This window comes from Oncorhynchus tshawytscha, linkage group LG08 (genome assembly GCF_018296145.1).
Source record: "Oncorhynchus tshawytscha isolate Ot180627B linkage group LG08, Otsh_v2.0, whole genome shotgun sequence".
NCBI classification, from domain to species: domain Eukaryota; kingdom Metazoa; phylum Chordata; class Actinopteri; order Salmoniformes; family Salmonidae; genus Oncorhynchus; species Oncorhynchus tshawytscha.
In genome coordinates this window covers 3,742,805-3,768,592 of record NC_056436.1, presented here as the reverse complement: position 1 = coordinate 3,768,592, position 25,788 = coordinate 3,742,805, and the positions used below count along the sequence as shown (strand labels likewise).

At 51.0% G+C, this 25,788-nt stretch overlaps 1 protein-coding gene across 1 annotated transcript in view; it reads right to left on the bottom strand.

Annotated features, from left to right (window-relative positions):
- LOC112238362 (polypeptide N-acetylgalactosaminyltransferase 16-like) overlaps positions 1 to 25,442 on the bottom strand; it is a 119,390-nt gene extending 93,948 nt beyond the window's left edge. Inside the window, exon 1 of the mRNA XM_042325086.1 lies at positions 25,037 to 25,442. Coding sequence (XP_042181020.1) covers positions 25,037 to 25,234 — 198 coding nt within the window. The 5' untranslated portion in view covers positions 25,235 to 25,442. The remainder of the gene's footprint in view (positions 1 to 25,036) is intronic.
- Positions 25,443 to 25,788: the final 346 nt, after the last annotated feature.

The window sequence follows — 25,788 nt, the reverse complement described above, 5'->3', positions numbered from 1 at the left end:
GAGACAGGAGGTGTAGGAGCGAGAGGAGACAGGAGGTGTAGGAGCGAGAGGGGAGAGTGTAGGAGCGAGAGGGGAGAGAGGAGGTGTAGGAGCGAGAGGAGGAGGAGCAGAGGAGGTGTAGGAGCGAGAGGGGAGACAGAGGAGGTGTAGTAGTGAGAGGGGAGACAGAGGAGGTGTAGGAGCGAGAGGGGAGACAGAGGAGGTGTAGGAGCGAGAGGGGAGACAGGAGGTGTAGGAGCGAGAGGAGGTGTAGGAGCGAGAGGGGAGACAGAGGAGGTGTAGGAGCGAGAGGGGAGACAGAGGAGGTGTAGGAGCGAGAGGGGAGACAGAGGAGGTGTAGGAGCGAGAGGGGAGACAGAGGAGGTGTAGGAGCGAGAGGGGAGACAGAGGAGGTGTAGGAGCGAGAGGGGAGAGGGAGGTGTAGGAGCGAGAGGGGAGACAGAGGAGGTGTAGGAGCGAGAGGGGAGAGAGGTGTAGGAGCGAGAGGGAGAGAGGAGGTGTAGGAGCGAGAGGGGAGACAGGAGGTGTAGGAGCGAGAGGGGAGACAGAGGAGGTGTAGGAGCGAGAGGGGAGACAGAGGAGGTGTAGGAGCGAGAGGGGAGACAGAGGAGGTGTAGGAGCGAGAGGGGAGAGAGGAGGTGTAGGAGCGAGAGGGGAGAGAGGAGGTGTAGGAGCGAGAGGAGGTGTAGGAGTGAGAGGGGAGACAGGAGGTGTAGGAGCGAGAGGGGAGAGAGGAGGTGTAGGAGCGAGAGGGGAGAGAGGAGGTGTAGGAGCGAGAGGGGAGGTGTAGGAGCGAGAGGGAGACAGGAGGTGTAGGAGCGAGAGGGGAGAGAGGAGGTGTAGGAGCGAGAGGGGAGACAGAGGAGGTGTAGGAGCGAGAGGGGAGACAGGAGGTGTAGGAGCGAGAGGGAGGTGTAGGAGCGAGAGGGGAGAGAGGAGGTGTAGGAGCGAGAGGGAGAGAGGAGGTGCGAGAGAGGGAGAGAGGGGAGAGGAGGTGTAGGAGCGAGAGGGGAGACAGAGGAGGTGTAGGAGCGAGAGGAGAGTGTAGGAGCGAGAGGGAGAGAGGAGGTGTAGGAGCGAGAGGGGAGACAGAGGAGGTGTAGGAGCGAGAGGGGAGACAGAGGAGGTGTAGGAGCGAGAGGGGAGACAGGAGGTGTAGGAGCGAGAGGTGTAGGAGCGAGAGGGGAGACAGAGGAGGTGTAGGAGCGAGAGGGGAGAGAGGAGGTGTAGGAGCGAGAGGAGAGAGAGGAGGTAGGAGCGAGAGGGGAGACAGAGGAGGTGTAGGAGCGAGAGGAGACAGAGAGGAGGTGTAGGAGCGAGAGGGGAGAGAGGAGGTGTAGGAGCGAGAGGGGAGAGAGGAGGTGTAGGAGCGAGAGGGGAGAGAGGAGGTGTAGGAGCGAGAGGGGAGACAGAGGAGGTGTAGGAGCGAGAGGGGAGAGAGGAGGTGTAGGAGCGAGAGGGGAGAGGAGCAGGGAGGTGTAGGAGCAAGAGGGAGACAGAGGGGTAGGTGTAGGAGCGAGAGGGGAGACAGAGGTGGTGTAGGAGCGAGAGGGGAGAGAGGAGGTGTAGGAGCGAGAGGGGAGAGAGGAGGTGTAGGAGCGAGAGGGGAGAGAGGAGGTGTAGGAGCGAGAGGGAATGCAAGAGGTGGAGGAGTGAGAGGGGAGACAGAGGAGGTTTAGGAGCGAGAGGAGGAGGAGGTGTAGGAGGAGAGGGGAGACAGAAGGTGTAGGAGTGAGAGGGGAGACAGAGGTGTTGTAGGAGCGAGAGGGGAGGGAGGTGTAGGAGTGAGAGGGGAGGCAGGAGGTGTAGGAGGAGAGGGGAGAGAGGTGGTGTAGGAGTGAAAGGGGAAGCAGGAGGTGTAGGAGAGAGGGGAGACAGGTGGTGTAGGAGTGAAAGGGGAGACAGGAGGTGTAGGACTGAGAGGGAATGCAGGAGGTGTAGGGTGAGAGGGGAGACAGGTGGTGTAGGAGTGAAAGGGAGACAGGTGGTGTAGGAGTGAGAGGGGAGACAGGTGGTGTAGGAGTGAAAGGGGAGACAGGTGGTGTAGAGGGGGAGACAGGTGGTGTAGGAGTGAGAGGAGAGACAGGTGGTGTAGGGGAAAGGGGAGAGGAGGTGTAGGAGCGAAGGGGAGACAGGTGGTGTAGGAGTGAGGGGAGACAGGTGGTGTAGGAGAAAGGGAGACAGAGGAGTGTTGTAGGAGCGAGAGGGGATAGAGGAGGTGTAGGAGTGAGAGGGGAGACAGGTGGTGTAGGAGTGAAAGGGGAGACAGGTGGTGTAGGAGAAAGGGGAGACAGGTGGTGTAGGAGCAGGAGAGGAGGAGAGGGGAAGAGGAGGTGTAGGAGCGAGAGGGGAGACAGGAGGTGTAGGAGTGAGAGGGGAGAGGAGGTGGGAGAGAGGGAGGGTGGTGTAGGAGGGGAGAGGTGGTGTAGGAGTGAAAGGGGAGACAGGTGGTGTAGGAGTGAGAGGGGAGACAGGAGGTTTAGGAGGAGAGGGAAGCAGGAGGTGTAGGAGGAGAGGGGAGACAGGAGGTGTAGGAGTGAGAGGGGAGACAGGAGGTGTAGGAGAGAGGGGAAGGGAGGTGTAGGAGAAAGGGGAGACAGGAGGTGTAGGAGTGAGAGGGGAGAGAGGAGGTGTAGGAGTGAGAGGGGAGACAGGTGTGTAGGAGCGAAAGGGGAGACAGGAGGTGTAGGAGGAAAGGAGACAGGAGGTGTAGGAGGAGAGGGAGACAGGAGGTGGGAGTGAAAGGGAGACAGGAGGTGTAGGAGCGGGAGAGGAGGGGAGAGGAGGAGGTGTAGGAGCGAGAGGGGAGACAGGAGGTGTAGGAGTGAGAGGAGCGAGGTGGAGAGAGGGGGACAGGTGGTGTAGGAGCGAGAGGGGAGACAGGTGGTGTAGGAGCGAGAGGGGAGACAGGAGGTGTAGGAGGAGGGAGACAGGTGGTGTAGGGGAGGAGAGGGAGGTGTAGGAGCGAAAGGGGAGACAGGAGGTGTAGGAGAGAGGGGAGACAGGAGGTGTAGGAGTGAGAGGGGAGACAGGAGGTGTAGGAGCGAAAGGAGACAGGAGGTGTAGGAGTGAGAGGGGAGACAGGAGGTGTAGGAGTGAGAGGAGACAGGAGGTGTAGGAGCGAGAGGGGAGACAGGAGGTGTAGGAGCGAGAGGGGAGACAGGAGGTGTAGGAGCGAGAGGGAGAGAGCGAGAGGAGACAGGAGGTGTAGGAGCGAGAGGGGAGACAGAGGAGGTGTAGGAGCGAGAGGGGAGACAGAGGAGGTGTAGGAGCGAGAGGGAGACAGGAGGTGTAGGAGCGAGAGGAGGTGTAGGAGCGAGAGGGGAGACAGAGGAGGTGTAGGAGCGAGAGGGAGAGGAGGTGTAGGAGCGAGAGGAGAGAGGAGGTGTAGGAGCGAGAGGGGAGAGAGGAGGTGTAGGAGCGAGAGGGGAGACAGGAGGTGTAGGAGCGAGAGGGGAGAGAGGAGGTGTAGGAGCGAGAGGGGAGAGAGGAGGTGTAGGAGCGAGAGGGGAGAGAGGAGGTGTAGGAGCGAGAGGGGAGAGAGGAGGTGTAGGAGCGAGAGGGGAGAGAGGAGGTGTAGGAGCGAGAGGGGAGAGAGGAGGTGTAGGAGCCGAGAGGGAGAGGAGGTGTAGGAGCGAGGGGAGGTGTAGGAGCAAGAGGAGAGAGGAGGTGTACGACCGAGAGGGGAGAGAGGAGGTGTAGGAGCGAGAGGGGAGACAGAGGTGGTGTAGGAGCGAGAGGGGAGAGAGGAGGTGTAGGAGCGAGAGGGGAGAGAGGAGGTGTAGGAGCGAGAGGAGAGAGGAGGTGTAGGAGCGAGAGGGAATGCAAGAGGTGCAGGAGCGAGGAGGGGATTGAGAGAGGAGGCAGGAGGTGTAGGAGGAGAGGGGAGACAGAGGTGTAGGAGTGAGAGGGGAGACAGAGGTGTTGTAGCGAGAGGGGATAGGTGTAGGAGCGAGAGGGGAGGCAGGAGGTGTAGGAGTGAGAGGGGAGAGAGGAGGTGTAGGAGTGAGGGAGCAGGAGAGGGGAGACAGGTGGTGTAGGAGTGAAAGGGGAGACAGGAGGTGTAGGACTGAGAGGGAATGCAGGAGGTGTAGGAGTGAGAGGGGAGACAGGTGGTGTAGGAGCGAAGGGAGACAGGTGGTGTAGGAGGAGAGGGAGACAGGTGGTGTAGGAGTGAAAGGGGAGACAGGTGGTGTAGGAGTGAGAGGGGAGACAGGTGGTGTAGGAGTGAGAGGGAGACAGGTGGTGTAGGAGAGGGGAGACAGGAGGTGTAGGAGGAAAGGAGGGTGGTGTAGGAGTGAGAGGGGAGAGGTGGTGTAGGTGAAAGGGGAGACAGGAGGAGCGAGAGGGATGAGGAGGTGTAGGAGGAGGTGGTGTAGGAGTGAAAGGGGAGACAGGTGGTGTAGGAGTGAAAGGGGAGACAGGTGGTGTAGGAGTGAGAGGGAGACAGGAGGTTTAGGAGTGAGAGGGGAAGCAGGAGGTTTAGGAGTGAGAGGGGAGACAGGAGGTGTAGGAGTGAGAGGGGATAGAGGAGGTGTAGGAGTGAGAGGGGAGGCAGGAGGTGTAGGAGTGAGAGGGGAGAGAGGTGGTGTAGGAGTGAAAGGGGAGACAGGTGGTGTAGGAGTGAGAGGGGAGACAGGAGGTGTAGGAGTGAGAGGGGAGACAGGTGGTGTAGGAGTGAGAGGGGAGACAGGAGGTGTAGGAGTGAGAGGGGAGGCAGGAGGTGTAGGTGGTGACAGGAGGTGTAGAGAGAGGGGAGAGAGGAGGTGGTGTAGGGAGTGGTGTAGAGGAAAGGGGAGACAGGAGGTGTAGGAGTGAAAGGGGAGACAGGAGGTGTAGGAGTGAGAGGGGAGACAGGAGGTGTAGGAGTGAGAGGGGAGACAGGAGGTGTAGGAGTGAAAGGGGAGACAGGAGGTGTAGAGTGAAAGGGGAGAGGTGGTGTAGGAGTGAGAGGGGAGACAGGTGGTGTAGGGAGTGGAGGGGAGACAGGAGGTGTAGGAGTGAGAGGGGAGAGCAGGTGGTGTAGGAGTGAGAGGGGAGACAGGTGGTGTAGGAGTGAGGGGAGACAGGTGGTGTAGGAGTGAGAGGGGAGACAGGAGGTGTAGGAGTGAGAGGGAGACAGGTGGTGTAGGAGAAAGGGAGGCAGGAGGTGTAGGAGTGAGAGGGAGACAGGAGGTGGGAGTGAGAGGAGACAGGAGGTGTAGGAGTGAAAGGGAGACAGGTGGTGTAGGAGTGAGAGGGGAGGTGTAGGGAGAGAGGGAGGTGTAGGAGTGAGAGGGGAGACAGAGGTGGTGTGTAGGAGTGAAGGGGAGACAGGAGGTGTAGGAGTGAAAGGGGAGACAGAGGGTGGGAGGAGGGAGACAGGAGGTGTAGGAGCGAGAGGAGGTGTAGGAAGGGGAGACAGGTGGGTGGAGGAGCGAGGGGGGGAGAGGTGGTGTAGGAGTGAAAGGGGAGAGGGTGGTGTAGGAGTGAGAGGGGAGAGAGGTGGTGTAGGGGGAGTGAAAGGGGGAGAGAGGTGGTGTAGGAGTGAAAGGGGAGAGAGGTGGTGTAGGAGCGAGAGGGGAGAGAGGAGGTGAAAGGGGAGAGGGTGGTGTAGGAGGGAGGTGAAAGGGGAGAGGAGGTGGAGAGGGGAGAGAGAGGAGGTGTAGGAGGGAGGGGAGACAGAGGTGGTGTAGGAGGGGGGAGAAGGAGAGGTGGTGTAGGAGCGAGAGGGGAGAGAGGAGGTGAGGGGAGAGAGGAGGTGGGAGCGAGAGGGAATGCAAGAGGTAGGAGTGAGTGAGAGGTTTAGGATTGAGAGAGAGGTGTAGGTGGGGTAGGTGTAGGAGTGAGAGGGAGACAGAGGTGGTGTAGGAGCGAGAGGGGATAGAGGAGGTGTAGGAGTGAGAGGAGGCAGGAGGTGTAGGAGTGAGAGGGGAGAGAGGTGGTGTAGGAGTGAAAGGGAAGCAGGAGGTGTAGGAGTGAGAGGGGAGACAGGTGGTGTAGGAGTGAAAGGGGAGACAGGAGGTGTAGGACTGAGAGGGAATGCAGGAGGTGTAGGAGTGAGAGGGAGACAGGTGGTGTAGGAGTGAAAGGGGAGACAGGTGGTGTAGGAGGAGGGGAGACAGGTGGTGTAGGAGTGAAAGGGGAGACAGGTGGTGTAGGAGTGAGAGGGGAGACAGGTGGTGTAGGAGTGAGAGGGGAGACAGGTGGTGTAGGAGTGAAAGGGGAGACAGGAGGTGTAGGAGTGAAAGGGGAGACAGGTGGTGTAGGAGTGAGAGGAGACAGGTGGTGTAGGAGTGAAAGGGGAGACAGAGGTGGTGTAGGAGTGAGAGGGAGAGAGGTGGTGTAGGAGTGAGAGGGAGACAGGTGGTGTAGGAGTGAAAGGGGAGACAGGTGGTGAGAAAGGGGAGACAGGTGGTGTAGGAGTGAAAGGGGAGACAGGAGGTTTAGGAGTGAGAGGGGAAGCAGGAGGTGTAGGAGTGAGAGGGGAGACAGGAGGTGTAGGAGTGAGAGGGGAGGAGGTGTAGGAGTGAGAGGGAGGTGGTGAGGGGGGGAGACAGGTGGTGTAGGTGAAAGGGAGACAGGTGGGAGGAGGTGAGAGGGAAGCAGGAAGTGTAGGAGTGAGAGGAGACAGGAGGTGTAGGAGTGAGAGGGAGACAGGAGGTGAGGAGAGGGGAAGCAGGAGGTGTAGGAGTGAAAGGGAGACAGGAGGTGTAGGAGTGAGAGGGAGACAGGAGGTGTAGGAGTGAGAGGGGAGACAGGTGGTGTAGGAGTGAAAGGGGAGACAGGAGGTGAGGAGTGAGGGGAGACAGGAGGTGTAGGAGTGAGAGGGAGAGTGTAGAGAGGTGGAGGTGTAGGAGTGAAAGGGGAGACAGGAGGTGTAGGAGTGAGGGATAGAGGAGAGGGAGACAGGTGGTGTAGGTGAGAGGGAGACAGGAGGTGTAGGAGTGAGGGGAGACAGGTGGTGTAGGAGTGAGAGGGAGACAGGTGGTGTAGGAGTGAGAGGGGAGACAGGTGAGAGGGGAGACAGGAGGTGTAGGAGTGAGAGGGGAGACAGGAGGTGTAGGAGTGAGAGGGGAGACAGGAGGTGTAGGAGTGAAAGGGGAGACAGGAGGTGTAGGAGTGAGAGGGGAGACAGGAGGTGTAGGAGTGAGAGGGAGACAGGAGGTGTAGAGGGGAGGTGTAGGAGTGAGAGGGGAGACAGGAGGTGTAGGAGTGAGAGGGGAGACAGGAGGTGTGAGAGGGAGACAGGAGGTGGGAGAGGGGAGACAGGAGGTGTAGGAGTGAGAGGGGAGACAGGAGGTGTAGGAGTGAGAGGGGAGACAGGAGGTGTAGGAGGAGAGGGGAGACAGGAGGTGTAGGAGTGAGAGGGGAGACAGGTGGTGTAGGAGTGAGAGGAGAGGGGTGTAGACAGGTGGGGAGGCAGGAGGTGTAGGAGTGAGAGGGAGGTGTAGGAGTGAGAGGGAAGCAGGAGGTGTAGGAGTGAGAGGGGAGACAGGTGGTGTAGGAGTGAAAGGGGAGACAGGAGGTGTAGGAGTGAGAGGGGAGACAGGTGGTGTAGGAGTGAGAGGGGAGAGGGAGGTGTAGGAGAGAGGGGAGACAGGTGGTGTAGGAGTGAGAGGGGAGAGGAGGTGTAGGAGTGAGAGGGGAGACAGGAGGTGTAGGAGTGAAAGGGGAGACAGGTGGTGTAGGAGTGAGAGGGGAGACAGGTGGTGTAGAGGTGAGGAGGTGTAGGAGTGAGAGGGGAGACAGGAGGTGTAGGAGTGAGAGGGGACAGGTGGTGTAGGAGGTGTAGGAGTGAGAGGGGAGACAGGTGGTGTAGGAGTGAGAGGGGAGACAGGTGGTGTAGGAGTGAGAGGGGAGACAGGAGGTGTAGGAGGAGAGGGGAGACAGGAGGTGTAGGAGTGAGAGGGGAGACAGGGGGGTGTAGGAGTGAAAGGGGAGACAGGAGGTGTAGGAGTGAGAGGGAGACAGGTGGTGTAGGAGGAGAGGGGAGAGGTGGTGTAGGAGTGAGAGGGGAGACAGGTGGTGTAGGGGAGAGGGGAAGCAGGAGGTGTAGGAGTGAGAGGGAGACAGGTGGTGTAGGAGTGAGAGGGGAGACAGGTGGTGTAGGAGTGAAAGGGGAGACAGGAGGTGTAGGAGTGAAAGGGGAGACAGGAGGTGTAGGAGTGAGAGGGGAGACAGGAGGTGTAGGAGTGAGAGGGGAGACAGGTGGTGTAGGAGTGAGAGGGGAAGCAGGAGGTGTAGGAGTGAGAGGGGAGACAGGAGGTGTAGGAGCGAGAGGGGAGACAGGTGGTGTAGGAGTGAGAGGGGAGCAGGAGGTGTAGGAGTGAGAGGGGAGACAGGAGGTGTAGGAGTGAGAGGGAGACAGGAGGTGTAGGAGTGAGAGGGGAGACAGGAGGTGAGGAGGAGAGGGGAGACAGGAGGTGTAGGAGTGAGAGGGGAGACAGGAGGTGTAGGAGTGAGAGGGGAGAGAGGAGGTGTAGGAGTGAAAGGGGAAGCAGGAGGTGTAGGAGTGAGAGGGGAGACAGGAGGTGTAGGAGTGAGAGGGGAGAGGAGGTGTAGGAGTGAGAGGGAGAAGCAGGAGGTGTAGGAGTGAGAGGGGAGACAGGAGGTGTAGGAGTGAGAGGGGAGAGGAGGTGCCAGGAGGTGTAGGAGTGAGAGGGGAGACAGGAGGTGTAGGAGTGAGAGGGGAGAGAGGTGGTGTAGGAGGAGGGAGAGAGGGAGGTAGGAGTGAGAGGGGAGAGGAGGTGTAGGAGTGAGAGGGGAGAGGAGGTGTAGGAGTGAGAGGGGAGAGAGAGGTGTAGGAGTGAGAGGGGAGAGAGGAGGAGTGTGTAGGAGTGAGAGGGGAGACAGGAGGTGTAGGAGTGAGAGGGGAGACAGGAGGTGTAGGAGTGAGAGGGGAGAGGAAAATACATTGAAGAGGAGAGGAATGCGATGAATATTTGAAGCATGGACACATTGCCTAAGAGAAAGACAATAGAATAGAGGAGGAATGGAAGGAGAGACGAGAGACAGCTGCATTCTTCAGCTCTGTGTTACTAACGGTACTCACACAGACACAGACGCAGGCGCAGGCGCACAGGCGCACAGGCACAGGCACAGGCACAGGCACAGGCACAGGCACAGGCACAGGCACAGGCACAGGCACAGGCACAGGCGCACAGGCACAGGCACACGCACACGCACACGCACACACACACAGACACTTAAAGAACACAACTTGCTTGGAGTAACTCCCATCCAGGTCTCTCATCATGACGTCACTTTCCAATTCTCAGGAGTAGATAACCAAGGCTGTGTCCCATGGCACCCTATTCCATACATAGTTCCCTATGTGCCCTGGTCAAAAGTAGTGCACTATATAGGGAATAGGGAGCCGTTTCAGATGCCACCAGTGACAGAAGTCCCTCGAACTCCTAATCCATTTCATTGAAAGGAGGTGGAAACAACGTTGATTCAACCAGTGTGTGACCAGTGGGAAGGGAGCCACAACAGTCTTATTTAAATGTTATTTTCCCTTGTTAGACTAATCACTAGTGCAGGTGATTGAAATCCCCCATAATCCCCCATAATGAATTTGTGCGCATCAGGGGAAATCGCAACAAATCACATTTTATTTGTCACATGGGCCGAATACAACAGGTGTAGAAATGACTTACTACGAGTCCTTAAACAACAACGCAGATTTATTTTTAAAGTAAGCACATTTTCTAAACTAAAGTAAAAAATATATAATAATAACGAGGCTATTTACAAGGAGTACCAGTACCAAATCAATGTGCAGGGGTACGGGTTAGTCGAGTGAGGTAATATCTAGGGACGGGGTAAAGTCACTGTGCACAGATAATAAACAGAGTAGCAGCAGCTAGTTCCTGGGGTTTATTATGGATCCCCATTAGTTCCTGCCAAGGCAGCAGCTAGTTCCTGGGGTTTATTATGGATCCCCATTAGTTCCTGTCAAGGCAGCAGCTAGTTCCTGGGGTTTATTATGGATCTCCATTAGTACCTGCCAAGACAGCAGCTACTCTTCCTGGGGTTTATTATGGATCCCCAATAGTTCCTGTCAAGGCAGCAGCTACTCTTCCTGGGGTTTATTATGGATCCCCATTAAGGCAGCAGCTAGTTCCTGGGGTTTATGGATCCCCATTAGTTCCTGCCAAGGCAGCAGCTAGTTCCTGGGGTTTATTATGGATCCCCATTAGTTCCTGCCAAGGCAGCAGCTAGTTCCTGGGGTTTATTATGGATCCCCATTATTATGGATCCCCAATCCTGTCAAGGCAGCAGCTACTCTTCCTGGGGTTTATTATGGACATTAGTTCCTGCCAAGGCAGCAGCTAGTTCCTGGGGTTTATTATGGATCCCCATTAGTTCCTGCCAAGGCAGCAGCTAGTTCCTGGGGTTTATTATGGATCCCCATTAGTTCCTGCCAAGACAGCAGCTACTCTTCCTGGGGTTTATTATGGATCCCCAATAGTTCCTGCCAAGACAGCAGCTATTATGGATCCCCATTAGTTCCTGCCAAGACAGCAGCTACTCCTCCTGGGGTTTATTATGGATCCCCAATAGTTCCTGCCAAGACAGCAGCTACTCTTCCTGGGGTTTATTATGGATCCCCAATAGTTCCTGCCAAGACAGCAGCTACTCTTCCTGGGGTTTATTATGGATCCCCATTAGTTCCTGCCAAGACAGCAGCTACTCTTCCTGGGGTTTATTATGGATCCCCATTAGTTCCTGCCAAGACAGCAGCTACTCATCCTGGGGTCCAGACATATGAAGCACTTACATATAAAACTAAAGAAAAAACAGTACCTCATAACATTATTACACCACTACATATCTACAATATAAAGTGAGTATGTGTGAGTCTTTACCTGTGTGTGTCTTCACAGTCATAATCATGGCTCTATGTAGTACTGTGCGCCTCTCATAGTCTGTTCTGGACTTGGGGACTGTGAAGAGACCTCTGGTGGCATGTCTTGTGGGGTATGAATGGGTGTCTGAGCTGTGTGCCAGTAGTTTAGACAGACAACTTGGTACATTCAGCATGTCAACACTTCTTACAAAAACAAGTAATGAAGTTAATCCACTGAGCCATGAGAGATTGAGACGCATGTCATTAATGTTAACACTGTGTACATTTAAGGGCCAGTCATGCTGCCCTGTTCTGAGACTATTTTAATTTTCCCAAGTCCCTTTTTGTGGCACCTGACCACACGTCTGAACAGTTGTCACGCTGGTATGAATGATTCGGGAGACAGGCGCAGGAATGCGGCAGGGTAGCCTAGTGGTTAGAGCGTTGGACTAGTAACCGGAAGGTTGCAAGTTCAAATCCCCGAGCTGACAAGGTACAAATCTGTCGTTCTGCCCCTGAACAGGCAGTTAACCCACTGTTCCTAGGCCGTCATTGAAAATAAGAATTTGTTCTTAACTGACTTGCCGAGTTAAATAAAGGTAAAATAATAAATAAAAATGCGTAATTGCATTTTACCTTTGTAATCCGTGATAGTTTGCAAGCCCTCCGACAAGCATCAGAGCCGGTGTAGTAGGATTCATTCTTAGTCCTGTATTGACGCTTTGCCTGTTTGATGGTTCGTCGGAGGGCATAGCGGGATTTCTTAAGTGTCCGGATTAGTGTCCCGCTCCTTAATGACGGCAGCTCTACCCTTTAGCTCAGTGCGGATGTTGCATGTAATCCATGACTTCTGGTTGGGACATGTACGTACGGTCACAGTAGGGATGACGTTGTCACTGCACTTATTAATGAAGCCAGTGACTGATGTGGTAAACTCCTCAATGCCATTGGATGATCAGATGGCTTCCCGGAACATATTCCAGTCTGTGTTAGCAAAACAGTCCTGTAGCTTAGCATCCACTTCATCATACTGCCTACCTTGTAAGAGGGAATCTGGAGGATAGAGTTATGGTCAGATATGCCAAATGGAGGGCGAGCTTTGTACGCGTCTCTAAGTGTGGAGTCTAGGTGGTCAGAATTTTTTTCTCTCTGGTTGCACATTTGACATGCTGGTAGAAATGAAGTAAAATTGATTTAATTTTTCGCTGCATTAAAGTCCCCGGCCACTAAAAGAGCCACCTCTGGATGAGCATTTTCTTTTTTCCTTATGATCTTATACAGCTCGTTGAGTGGGGGTCTTAGTGCCAGCATCGGCTTGTGGTGGTAAATAGACAACTATGAAGATGAAAACTCCATTGGTAAAATAGTGTGGTCTAGAGCTTATCATAAGGTACTCTACCTCAGGCGAGCAAAAACTTGAGACTTCCTTAAAAACTTCTTGATACTACCTATCCCGCATGCGGGAGCGTAATCATCGCCTCAAACTAATTAGCATAACGCAGCGGACATAAATATCCCTAGAAAATCTTCCTTTTCATGAAAATCACAAATGAAATATATTGAGACACAGCTTAGCCTTTTGTTAATCACACTGTCATCTCAGATTTTCTAAATATGCTTTACAGCCAACGCTAGACAAGCATTTGTGTACGTTTATCATAGCCTAGCATAGCATTATGCCCTGCTAGCAGCAGGCAACATTTTCACAAAATAAGAAAAGCAATCAAATGAAATCATTTACCTTTGAAGAACTTCAGATGTTTTCACTCAGGAGACTCCCAGTTAGATAGCAAATGTTCCTTTTTTCCAAAAAGATTATTTTTGTAGACGAAATAGCTCCCGTTTGTTCTTCACGTTTGGCTGAGAAATCGACCGGAAAATGTGGTCACTACAACGCCAATATCTTTTCCAAATTAGCTCCATAATATAGACAGAAACATGGCAAACGTTGTTTAGAATCAATCCTCAAGGTGTTTTTCACATATCTATTCGATAATATATCCGTCGGGACAATTGGTTTCTCATTAGAAGCGATTGGAATAATGGCTACCTCAGTACTTTACGCAAGATTTTCTGCGGGAGCCATCATGTGACCACTTGCTCAATGTGGTCCCTTACGGCTATTCTTCAACATAAATGCGTAAAAAGACGTCACAATGCTGTAGACACCTTGGGGAATACGTAGAAAATGTAAGCTCATTCGTAGCCCATTCACAGCCATATAAGGAGTCATTGGCATGCAGCGCTTTCAAAATATGGGGCACTTCCTGATTGGATTTTTATCTGGGTTTCGCCTGTAACATCAGTTCTGTTGCACTCACAGACAATATCTTTGCAGTTTTGGAAACGTTAGAGTGTTTTCTATCCCAAGCTGTCAATTATATGCATAGTCGAGCATCTTGTCCTGACAAAATATCCTGTTTAAAACGGGAACGTTTTTTTATCCAAAAATGAACATACTGCCCCCTAGTTAGAAAAGGTTAATATTAGAGATCACAGCACAAGCTATTGTTGACAAAGAGACCATAGAGACATGGATTGTGTTCGTGTGTCATTCAGAGTGTGAATGGGCAGGACATTAATATTTGTGTGTCTTTGAACAGGGTTTGGTAGTAGGTGCCAGGCGCACCGGTTTGAGTTTGTCAAGAACTGCAATGCTGCTGGGTTTTTCCCGATTAAACAGTTTCCCATGTGTATCAAGAATTGTCCACCACCCAAAGGACATCCAGCCAACTTGACACAACTGTGGGAAGCATTGGAGTTGACATGGGCCAGCATCCCTGTGGAACGCTTTCAAATGTTGTTGTGTTACAGATGGAATTTAAAATGGATTAAATAGCGACATTGAAATGTCTTGAGTCAATAAGTATTCAACCCCTTTGTTATGCCAAGCCTAAATATGTTCAGGAGTAAAGATGTGCTCAACAAGTCACATAATAAGTTGCATGGACTTACAGAATTACTTGTAAAGTCCCACAGTTGATCAGTTAATTTCATTTAGCCTGACACTGAAACACTTAGCAACCGGACGTGCAAGCCCACACGTGCACAAAGTTGTGGCAAAAACCCACATGACTGATTTAAAATGTTTCTCTAGCAGGATTCGAGTCTCTGCAGTAACTAGTAGTCAATCTAGCAGGATAAATGGTTTCTCTGGCAGGGTAAACGGTTTCTCTAGCAGGGTAAACGGTTTCTCTAGCAGGGTAAACGGTTTCTCTAGCAGGGTAAACAGTTTCTCTAGCAGGGTAAACAGTTTCTCTAGCAGGGTAAACAGTTTCTCTAGCAGGGTAAACAGTTTCTCTAGCAGGGTAAACGGTTTCTCTAGCAGGGTAAACAGGTTTCTCTAGCAGGGTAAACGGTTTCTCTAGCAGGGTAAACGGTTTCTCTAGCAGGGTAAACGGTTTCTCTAGCAGGGTAAACGGTTTCTCTAGCAGGGTAAACGGTTTCTCTAGCAGGGTAAACAGTTTCTCTAGCAGGGTAAACGGTTTCTCTAGCAGGGTAAACGGTTTCTCTAGCAGGGTAAACGGTTTCTCTAGCAGGATAAACGGTTTCTCTAGCAGGATTAACAGCTACTCTATCAGGATAAACAGTTTCTCTATCAGGGTAAACAGTTTCTCTAGCAGGATTCAAGTCTCTGTTGTAACTAATAGTCATTCCCAGTGGTAGAGGACATACAGAGACCCATTCAGTCACAAACAAGAGACAGACACACAGCATTCTGATTCAATAAGCATCTACACATTCAGTCACATACAGCGTGGAGCAGGACCAGATATGGGAGGTTGAGCTCATGGAAAAATTCAGATAATGTAGCGTTGCAAAGGAGATTGTTCCGCAGAGCAAACAAAAAACAGTGCTGTAATATCATTTTGAGTTATGATAACATCACTGAATCGAATGTATTACCATGGTTACAGAACATAGAGAGAGAGAGAGAGAGAGAGAGAGAGAGAGAGAGAGAGAGAGAGAGAGAGAGAGAGAGAGAGAGAGAGAGAGAGAGAGAGACAGAGAGAGACAGAAGAGAGGAGAGTGGGACAGAGAGTGTTATAGACCCTTGTTTGTTTCTTGTGTCTAATTGGAGAAAAGGTCTAGCCTGGTTGCCATGGTACAGAGAGAGAGACAGATTAGAGAGAGAGAGACACATTACCTGGGAGAGAGGCCAGAGAGAGAGACAGAAAGATCTGAACACACACAGCGTGACTAGACAGCTCTGAGAAACTCAGGGGGTGAACCTTCTGCTGTGAGCTCTAACTCTGATAGAGACAGACAGGCCAATGCTTTCATCAACTCAAACTTCTTTTTTTTTTTTCAGCAATTTGAGAAGCCACAACAAAATGGCATCCTCAAAAGAAAATGATTAAGTTATACAGACTACCGAGAGAAAAGTTTGAGAGGAGAGAGAGAGAGAGAGAGAGAGAGAGAGAGAGAGAGAGAGAGAGAGAGAGAGAGACAGAGAGAGAGCAGAGAGAGAGAGAGAGAGAGACAGAGAAAACCCCTTTTTTGAGACAGAAAATAACATAGAAGAGATCAGAGATACAGAGAGACAGAGAGATGAGTAAATGAGACAGACAGAGAGAGAGAGAGAGAGAGAGACAGAGAGAGAGAGAGACAGAGAAATATCTACAGAGAGAGACAGAGAGATTAGAGCAACCATCAGAGTGAGACAGATGAGCACGAGAGTTAGAGAAGAGAGAGTTTATCATTAGAAAACCCTTTTGAAGAGAGAGAGAGACAGAGAGGAGAGACAGAACCCTGAGAGAGAGAGAGAGAGAGAGAGAGACCTGAGAGAGAGGGAGAGACAGAGAGACAGAGAGAGAGAGACAGAGAGAGAGAGACAGAGAGACAGAGAGACAGAGAGAGAAAGTAAGAGAGGAGAGTGGGTTAAGTGTTATATGTCCAACCCTTGTTTGTTTCTTGTGTCTAATTGGACTAAAAGGTCTAGCCTGGTTGCCATGGTATTGTGATTAGGGTCACATTACCTGGGAGAGGGCCAGGGTGAAAAACCATCTGAACACACACAGCGTGACTACCACAGCTCTGAGAAACTCAGGGGGGGTGAACCTTTCTGCTGTGAGCTCTAACTCTGTATAGAACACCACAGGCCAATGCTTTCATCAACTCAAACTTCTTTTTTTTTTTTCAGCAATTTGGAAGCCACAACAAAATGGCATCCTCAAAAATGAAAATGATTAAGTTATACACTACCGTCCAAAAGTTTGGGGTCACTTAGAATTGTCCTTGTTTTTTTTTAAAGAAAACCCCTTTTTTTGTCCATTAAAATAACATAAAATTGATCAGAAATACAGTGTAGACATTGTTAATGTTGTAAATGACTACTCTAGCTGGAAAAAGACAGATTTCTTTTCAATGAAATATCTACATAGGCGTACAGAGGTCCATTATCAGCAACCATCACTCCTGTGTTCCAATGGCACGTTGTGTTAGCTAATCCAAGTTTATCATTAGAAAACCCTTTTGAAATTATGTTAGCACAATTCCCCGAGAGGTGCGGGGAATTGAACCCTGGTCTTCGGTGGGGAGAGGGGTGACCTGTCCATGCTGGGGCGGGTTACTGCTTGATCACGGGCTCTGCACGACTTACATTCACTTTAATTAAGTGTATAAAAGGTTGTTGTTTTTTTTGTCAATTTCAATTCACCATTGAATCTCTTTTTTTGGTGCTCTTAACCGCTAGGCTGCCTGCTCTTAACCGCCCGGCTGCCTGCTCTTAACCGCCCGGCTGCCTGCTCTTAACCGCCAGGCTGCCTGCTCTTAACCGCCAGGCTGCCTGCTCTTAACCGCCCGGCTGCCTGCTCTTAACCGCTAGGCTGCCTGCTCTTAACCGCCCGGCTGCCTGCTCTTAACCGCCCGGCTGCCTGCTCTTAACCGCCCGGCTGCCTGCTCTTAACCGCCCGGCTGCCTGCTCTTAACCGCCAGGCTTCCTGCTCTTAACCGCCAGGCTTCCTGCTCTTAACCGCTAGGCTGCCTGCTCTTAACCGCCCGGCTGCCTGCTCTTAACCGCCCGGCTGCCTGCTCTTAACCGCCAGGCTGCCTGCTCTTAACCGCTAGGCTGCCTGCTCTTAACCGCTAGGCTGCCTGCTCTTAACCGCCCGGCTGCCTGCTCTTAACCGCCCGGCTGCCTGCTCTTAACCGCCCGGCTGCCTGCTCTTAACCGCCCGGCTGCCTGCTCTTAACCGCCCGGCTGCCTGCTCTTAACCGCCAGGCTGCCTGCTCTTAACCGCCCGGCTGCCTGCTCTTAACCGCCCGGCTGCCTGCTCTTAACCGCCCGGCTGCCTGCTCTTAACCTGCCCGGCTGCCTGCTCTTAACCGCCAGGCTGCCTGCTCTTAACCGCTAGCCTGCTTGCTCTTAACCGCCCGGTTGCTTGCTCTTAACCGCTAGGCTGCCTGCTCTTAACCGCTAGGCTGCCTGCTCTTAACCGCCCGGCTGCCTGCTCTTAACCGCCCGGCTGCCTGCTCTTAACCGCCGGCTGCCTGCTCTTAACCGCCCGGCTGCCTGCTCTTAACCGCCCGGCTGCCTGCTCTTAACCGCCCGGCTGCCTGCTCTTAACCGCCCGGCTGCCTGCTCTTAACCGCCCGGCTTCCTGCTCTTAACCGCCCGGCTTCCTGCTCTTAACCGCCCGGCTTCCTGCTCTTAACCGCCCGGCTGCCTGCTCTTAACCGCCCGGCTGCCTGCTCTTAACCGCCAGGCTGCCTGCTCTTAACCGCTAGGCTGCCTGCTCTTAACCGCCCGGCTGCCTGCTCTTAACCGCTAGGCTGCCTGCTCTTAACCGCTAGGCTGCCTGCTCTTAACCGCTAGGCTGCCTGCTCTTAACCGCTAGGCTGCATGCAGTCCCCAAGAACCACTGTGGGTGTTTCAGAGTACTACATTTCTGTTTTAAAACACAAACATCAGATCTCAGTTTAGGTACAATACTTTACTTGGTTTCATTACACAATCATGGTGTTTTGAGACTCTATTTTAACAGTGCAGGCAAGGAGCCATGATGTGGCCAAGACATTACTCATCATGAGTGATGTCATGAACCCTGGTTGTGGAGGGCACCTGTTGCCATGGAAGTTATGGAACCACATAGAGAAAAAGGGGGAGAGAGCGAGACATGGGGAAAACCAGGCTCCTGTACCATGCTTTACTGAGATGCTCTCATGGAAAGTTTAGGGTTGGGTTAGGTGTTACGTTAGGTTTAGGGTTGGGTTAGGTTAGGTGTTAGGGTTACGGTTGGGTTGGGTGTTAGGGTTGGGTTAGGTGTTAGGGTTAGGTTAGGTGTTAGGGTTAGGTTTAGGGTTGGGGTTGGGTTAGGTGTTATGGTTGCCTGGTGTTAGGGTTGGGGTTGGGTTAGGTTAGGTTTAGGGTTGGGTTAGGTGTTAGGGTTGGGTTAGGTTTAGGGTTGGGGTTGCTCTTAGGTGTTTACGGTTGGGTTAGGTGTTAGGGTTAGGTTTAGGGTTGGGTTAGGTGTTAGGGTTGGGTTAGGTTTAGGATTGGGTTAGGTGTTAGGGTTGGGTTAGGTGTTACGTTAGGTTTAGGGTTGGGTTAGGTGTTACGTTAGGGTTGGGTTGGGTTAGGTTAGGTGTTAGGGTTACGGCTGGGTTGGGTTAGGTGTTAGGGTTGGGTTAGGTTAGGTTAGGTTAGGTGTTAGGGTTAGGTTTAGGTTGGGGTTGGGTTAGGTGTTATGGTTGGGTTAGGTGTTAGGGTTAGGTTTAGGGTTGGGTTAGGTGTTAGGGTTGGGGTTGGTTTAGGTTAGGTTTAGGGTTGGGTTAGGTGTTAGGTGGGGTTGGGTTAGGTTTAGGGTTGGGTTAGGTGTTAGGGTTGGGTTAGGAGTTAGGTGTTACGGTTGGGTTAGGTGTTAGGGTTAGGTTTAGGGTTGGGTTAGGTGTTAGGGTTGGGTTGGGGAAAACCAGGCTCCTGTACCTTTAGCATTGGGTTAGGTGTTACGTTAGGTTTAGGGTTGGGTTAGGTGTTACGTTAGGGTTGGGTTACGGTTGGGTTGGGTTAGGTGTTAGGGTTGGGTTAGGTGTTAGGGTTAGGTTAGGTGTTAGGGTTAGGTTTAGGGTTGGGGTTGGGTTAGGTGTTATGGTTGGGTTAGGTGTTAGGGTTAGGTTTAGGGTTGGGTTAGGTGTTAGGGTTGGGGTTGGGTTAGGTTAGGTGTTAGGGTTGGGGTTGGGTTAGGTTTAGGGTTGGGTTAGGTGTTAGGGTTGGGTTAGGTTTAGGGTTGGGGTTGGGTTAGGTGTTACGGTTGGGTTAGGTGTTAGGGTTAGGTTTAGGGTTGGGTTAGGTGTTAGGGTTGGGTTAGGTTTAGGGTTGGGGTTGGGTTAGGTGTTACGGTTGGGTTAGGTGTTAGGGTTAGGTTTAGGGTTGGGTTAGGTGTTAGGGTTGGGTTAGGTTTAGGATTAGGGTTAGGTGTTAGGTTACGGTTGGGTTAGGTGTTAGGTGTTACGGTTGGGGTTGGGTTAGGTGTTAGGGTTGGGGTTGGGTTAGGTGTTAGGGTTGGGGTTAGGGTTACAGTTGGGTTAGGTGTTAGGGTTGGGGTTGGGTTAGGGTTAGGGGTTAGGGTTGGGGTTGGGTTAGGTTTAGGGGTTAGGGTTGGGGTTGGGGTTAGGGTTACGGTTGGGTTAGGTGTTAGGTGTTAGGGTTGGGTTAGGTGTTAGGTGTTAGGGTTGGGTTAGGGTTACAGTTGGGTTAGGTGTTAGGTGTTAGGTTTACGGGTTGGGTTAGGTGTTAGGTGTTAGGGTTACGGTTTAGGTTAGGTGTTAGGTGTTACGGTTGGGTTGGGTTAGGTGTTAGGGTTGGGTTAGGTGTTAGGGTTAGGTTAGGTGTTAGGGTTAGGTTTAGGGTTGGGGTTGGGTTAGGTGTTATGGTTGGGTTAGGTGTTAGGGTTAGGTTTAGGGTTGGGTTAGGTGTTAGGGTTGGGGTTGGGTTAGGTTAGGTGTTAGGGTTGGGGTTGGGTTAGGTTTAGGGTTGGGTTAGGTGTTAGGGTTGGGTTAGGTTTAGGGTTGGGGTTGGGTTAGGTGTTACGGTTGGGTTAGGTGTTAGGGTTAGGTTTAGGGTTGGGTTAGGTGTTAGGGTTGGGTTAGGTTTAGGGTTGGGGTTGGGTTAGGTGTTACGGTTGGGTTAGGTGTTAGGGTTAGGTTTAGGGTTGGGTTAGGTGTTAGGGTTGGGTTAGGTTTAGGATTGGGTTAGGTGTTAGGGTTACGGTTGGGTTAGGTGTTAGGTGTTACGGTTGGGGTTGGGTTAGGTGTTAGGGTTGGGGTTGGGTTAGGTGTTAGGGTTGGGGTTAGGTTACAGTTGGGTTAGGTGTTAGGGTTGGGGTTGGGTTAGGGTTAGGGGTTAGGGTTGGGGTTGGGTTAGGTTTAGGGGTTAGGGTTGGGGTTGGGGTTAGGGTTACGGTTGGGTTAGGTGTTAGGTGTTAGGGTTGGGTTAGGTGTTAGGTGTTAGGGTTGGGGTTAGGGTTACAGTTGGGTTAGGTGTTAGGGTTACGGTTGGGTTAGGTGTTAGGTGTTAGGTGTTAGGGTTAGGGTTACAGTTGGGTTAGGTGTTAGGGTTATTTATCATAGACATCCATAGCCAGAGGGCTATTTGCATTGTGAGCATATCCTGGAATGCACCTTGGATTTTTTAAATGTAATTTTTTTATTTTTAAATAAAATGTTTATTCTATTGAGCCATTTAATGTATGTTGGTATTCTTATCTGTTATTATTTCTACATTTTAACAGATACATTATCCATTTCAAATTAGGCTGCTACTCAAAAGACAAGAAAAAACGAAGAAATACATAGACATTTTAATAAATAAAATATACAGATTTTAATAAATAAAACATTCAGTATAAACAGAAAAATAAAATATCAGTTGGCCTCCACCCCCAACCTCCCATCCTATTCCCCCAACCCCACCCAGCCAACAGGACTCTACCCCCAACCTCCCATCCTATTCCCCCAACCCCACACAGCCTACAGGACTCTACCCCCAACCTCCCATCCTATTCCCCCAACCCCACACAGCCTACAGGACTCTACCCCCAACCCCCCACAGCCTACAGGACTCTACCCCAACCCCACAGCCTACAGGACTCTACCCCCAACCCCACCAGCCTATGTCTCTACCCCCAACCTCCCAACCCCATCCAGCCAACATGTCTCTACCCCCAACCTCCCAACCCCATCCAGCCAACATGTCTCTACCCCCAACCTCCCAACCCCATCCAGCCAACATGTCTCTACCCCCAACCTCCCAACCCCATCCAGCCAACATGTCTCTACCCCCAACCTCCCAACCCCATCCAGCCAACATGTCTCTACCCCCAACCTCCCAACCCCATCCAGCCAACATGTCTCTACCCCCAACCTCCCATCCTATTCCCCCAACCCCATCCAGCCAACAGGACTCTACCCCAAACCTCCCAACCCCATCCAGCCAACATGTCTCTACCCCCAACCTCCCATCCTATTCCCCCAACCCCCCCACCCAGCCAACAGGACTCTACCCCCAACCTCCCATCCTATTCCCCAACCCCATCCAGCCAACATGTCTCTACCCCCAACCTCCCAACCCCATCCAGCCAACATGTCTCTACCCCCAACCTCCCAACCCCACAGGACTCTACCCCCAACCTCCCAACCCCACCCAGCCAACAGGACTCTACCCCCAACCTCCCATCCTATTCCCCCAACCCCACCCAGCCTACAGGACTCTACCCCCAACCTCCCATCCTATTCCCCCAACCCCATCCAGCCAACAGGACTCTACCCCCAACCTCCCAACCCCACCCAGCCAACATGTCTCTACCCCCAACCTCCCAACCCCATCCAGCCAACATGTCTCTACCCCCAACCTCCCAACCCCATCCAGCCAACATGTCTCTACCCCCAACCTCCCAACCCCATCCAGCCAACATGTCTCTACCCCCAACCTCCCAACCCCACAGGACTCTACCCCCAACCTCCCATCCTACCCCACCCAGCCAGCCTACAGGACTCTACCCCCAACCTCCCATCCTATTCCTCCAACCCCACCCAGCCTACAGGACTCTACCCCCAACCTCCCATCCTTTCCCCCAACCCCACCCAGCCAACAGGACTCTACCCCCAACCTCCCAACCCCACCCAGCCAAAATGTCTCTACCCCCAACCTCCCAACCCCATCCAGCCAACATGTCTCTACCCCCAACCTCCCAACCACATCCAGCCAACATGTCTTCTCCCCGGCTTGGCAGTGCTACCTGCCAGCAGTAATCTTCTCTGATTGAGAGATTCAAGGGGCTTATACTCATGGACTTCAAAATTAATTGTGTAACTTTGCCCCAGAAGCATTTAGAGGCAGGACCCTCCCACATCACAGCTGCCCACTGCACTGAGACTAGGAAACACTGTCACCACTCATAAATCCATGATAATCGAGAATTTCAATAAGCAAATCTCTATGGCTGGCCATGCTTTCCACCTGGCTACCCCAACCCTGGCCAACAGCTCTGCACCCCCCCAGCAACTGGCCCAAGCCCCCCCCACAAACACACACACACACACACTTCTCCTTCACCCAAATCCAGACAGCTGATGTTCTGAAAGATTGTTGCAACCCCTAACCTCTCTTTCGTATAGTCTGAGATTCCTAAAGATTGGAGGCAGAGTTGCAAAGAAGAAGCCATCTCTCAGACTGGCCAATAAAAATTGGCAAAATAAATAAAGATTGGCAAAAGAACACAGACACTGGACAGAGGAACTCTGCCTAGAAGGCCAGCATCCCGGAGTCGTCTCTTCACTGTTGACATGGAGACTGGTGTTTTGCGGGTACTATTTAATGAAGCTGCCAATTGAGGACTTGTGACGCGCCTGTTTCTCAAACTAGACATTCTAATGTACTTGTCCTATTGCTCAGTTGTGCACCAGGGCCTCCCACTCTTTCTATTCTGGTTAGAGACAGTTTGAAGTGTTCTGTGAAGAGAGTAATAGACAGCGTTGCTCAAGATCTTCAGATTCTTGGCAATGTCTCACATGGAATAGCCTTCATTTCTCAGAACAAGAATAGACTGATGAGTTTCAGAAGAAAGTACTTTGTTTCTGGCCATTTTGAGCCTAATCGAACCCACAGATGCTGATGCTCCAGACACTCAACTAGTCTAAAGAAGGCCAGTTTTATTGCTTCTTTAATCAGCACAACAGTTTTCAGCTGTGCTAACATAATTGCGAAAGGGTTTTCTAATGATCCTTTTGAAATTATAAACTTGCATTAGCTAACACAACGTGCCATTGGAACACAGGAGTGATGGTTGCTGAGAATGGGCCTCTGAACACCTATGTAGATATTCCATTAAAAATCTGCCATTTCCAGCTACAACAGTCATTTACAACATTAACAATGTCTACACTTTATTTCTGATCAATTTGCTGTTATTTCAATGGACCACAAATGTGCTTTTCTTTCAAAAACAAGGACATTTCTAAGTGACCAAACTTTGAATGGCAGTGTATATACGCTCTAACACAGATCAGATCAGTTATATACGCTCTAACACAGATCAGATCAGTTGTATACGCTCGGACACAGATCAGATCAGTTATATACGCTCTAACACAGATCAGATCAGTTATATACGCTCTAACACAGATCAGATCAGTTATATACGCTCTAACACAGATCAGATCAGTTATATACGCTCTAACACAGATCAGATCAGTTATATACGCTCTAACACAGATCAGATCAGTTATATACGCTCTAACACAGATCAGATCAGTTATATACGCTTTAACACAGATCAGATCAGTTATATACGCTCTAACACAGATCAGATCAGTTATATACGCTTTAACACAGATCAGATCCGTTATATACGCTTTAACACAGATCAGATCAGTTATATACGCTCTAAGGCCCCGTTTACATTGTGATGTATTACGCAGGACGTCATCTTCAGAGTCTTGCCCCGCCAGGACAAAATGTAGTGTTTGTAACACAGGATGGAGGAGAGTGTCTCTCGTCAGAAATCACATTTATTTTGGAAGATCGCAAAATGTTCATTCAAGACAGGATAAATATATTGTCTCAGCTGTCTCACCACATATTTTCATATTCTTGTGGTTTGGTAACTTCCTGTTCTTCAATGGACTCTGGCTGGACGACGCAGAGTTAGATTTGTTTTTAAGTATCTGGTGTCAGTCTCGCAACCGAGCCTTCAACCGCAAGGGGGCATTGCATTGTGAGATGTCCCCTCATTAAAGTACTGAAGTCAAAATACTTTAAAGTACTACTTAAGTACTTTTTGGGGGGTATCTGTACTTTACTAATTATATTTTTTTGACAACTTTTACTTCACTACATTCTTGAAGAAAATAATGTACTTTTTACTCCTTACATTTCCCCTCACACCCAAAAGTACTTTTTGGAATGCTTAGCAGGACAGGAAAATGGTCCAATTCACACATTTATCAAGAGAACATCCCTGGTCATCTTTACTGCCTCTGATCTGGAGGACTCACTAAACACAAATGCTTCATTTGTAAATTATGTCTGAGTGTTGTAGTGTGCCCCTGGCTATCTGTAAATAAATAAATATAGAAATATATATATATAGAATTTATATATATATATATAAATATATATATAGAATATATTTATATATATATATATATATATATAAAGAAAAGGGTGTTGTCTGGTTCTCTTAATATGAGGATTTTAAAAAATATTTATACTTTTGATACTTAAGTATATTTTTTAAATTACATTTACATTTGATATTTAAGTATATTTAAAATCAAATACTTTTAGACTTAAACTCAAGGAGTATTTTACTGGGGGACATTCAACTTTTACTTGAGTCATTTTCTATTAAGGTATCTTGACTTTTACTCAAGTATGACGACAGGGCACTTGTTCCACCACTGAAAATAATGCAATAATAATGCGGTAGCAGAAATATCATATTTAGAGTTCAGATTCATTATAGGAAATGGACCGCAGCCTCGACGCACAGGTTCTCTGCGCTCAACACAAATATTAGACTCAGTGAGGTGGTGGGTGAGCAGCAACAGAGATAACCCACTGTGCATCAACATGCAACACACACTCCTCTGCAGCAGCACAGCCACAGCTAGCCGCTTCCCTACCCCTTCTATCTCTCTCTCGGTTCTCCGTCTCTCTCTCGGTTCTCCGCTTCTCTGCTCTCCTCTCAATCTGTCACTCACAATCAACGGAATGGTCCTGTCGTCTCGGTGGATCTCCAGCCTCCCGCCGTCGGCATGTCTCCTGATGTCCGCGACGCGGGGCTGCAAGGCTGAGGATGATGATGAGTGCGGTTTATTGTCCTGCCACAGGTAATAAAATGTTCCCAGGATCCACGCTACGGTCAAGATAGCGATGGCGTTGGCCCGTATCCTGCGCATTGTGAGCCCATAAGGAGAAGTCTGTCCTGAAACCCCCAAATGGTTAAATCTCCGGTTCAGGTTCGCTTGGTGGTTCTTTTGGAACCGGAGACGGAGGAGAGGTGCGCGAAAAGTGCTTCTCCGGTTATGGCTCGCACCGCAGCAAACAGCCTTACCGGTAACGAGCTATTCCGAGAGAGCGAACAGTCTCTGCTTGAGTGGGATTTGCGCATTCACAGAGCCGTGCGCGGTCCTAGCGCCCTGAAATTCCTTCCGAGGTGTTATTTCTGGTTGATGCACACAGCAGATCTTCTCACTGTCTTTGGCTGGATTACGCACATGCGTTCTCAGTTTGGTTTCTGTTAGAATAGAACACTCTACTGATTATGTCAATATACTGGATAGACTAATAGCGGTGCATGGGTAAAATCGCTGGGCCCCACAAGCCATACTACAACCTATGTGTTGTGATAATTGCTTGTTTGCTCTATAACCTGTTAGTTCATATGCCTTGATACCTTGATACATAGGGCCTAAGGCCCGAGACAGTAAGAAGACACAGTGATATATAGGGC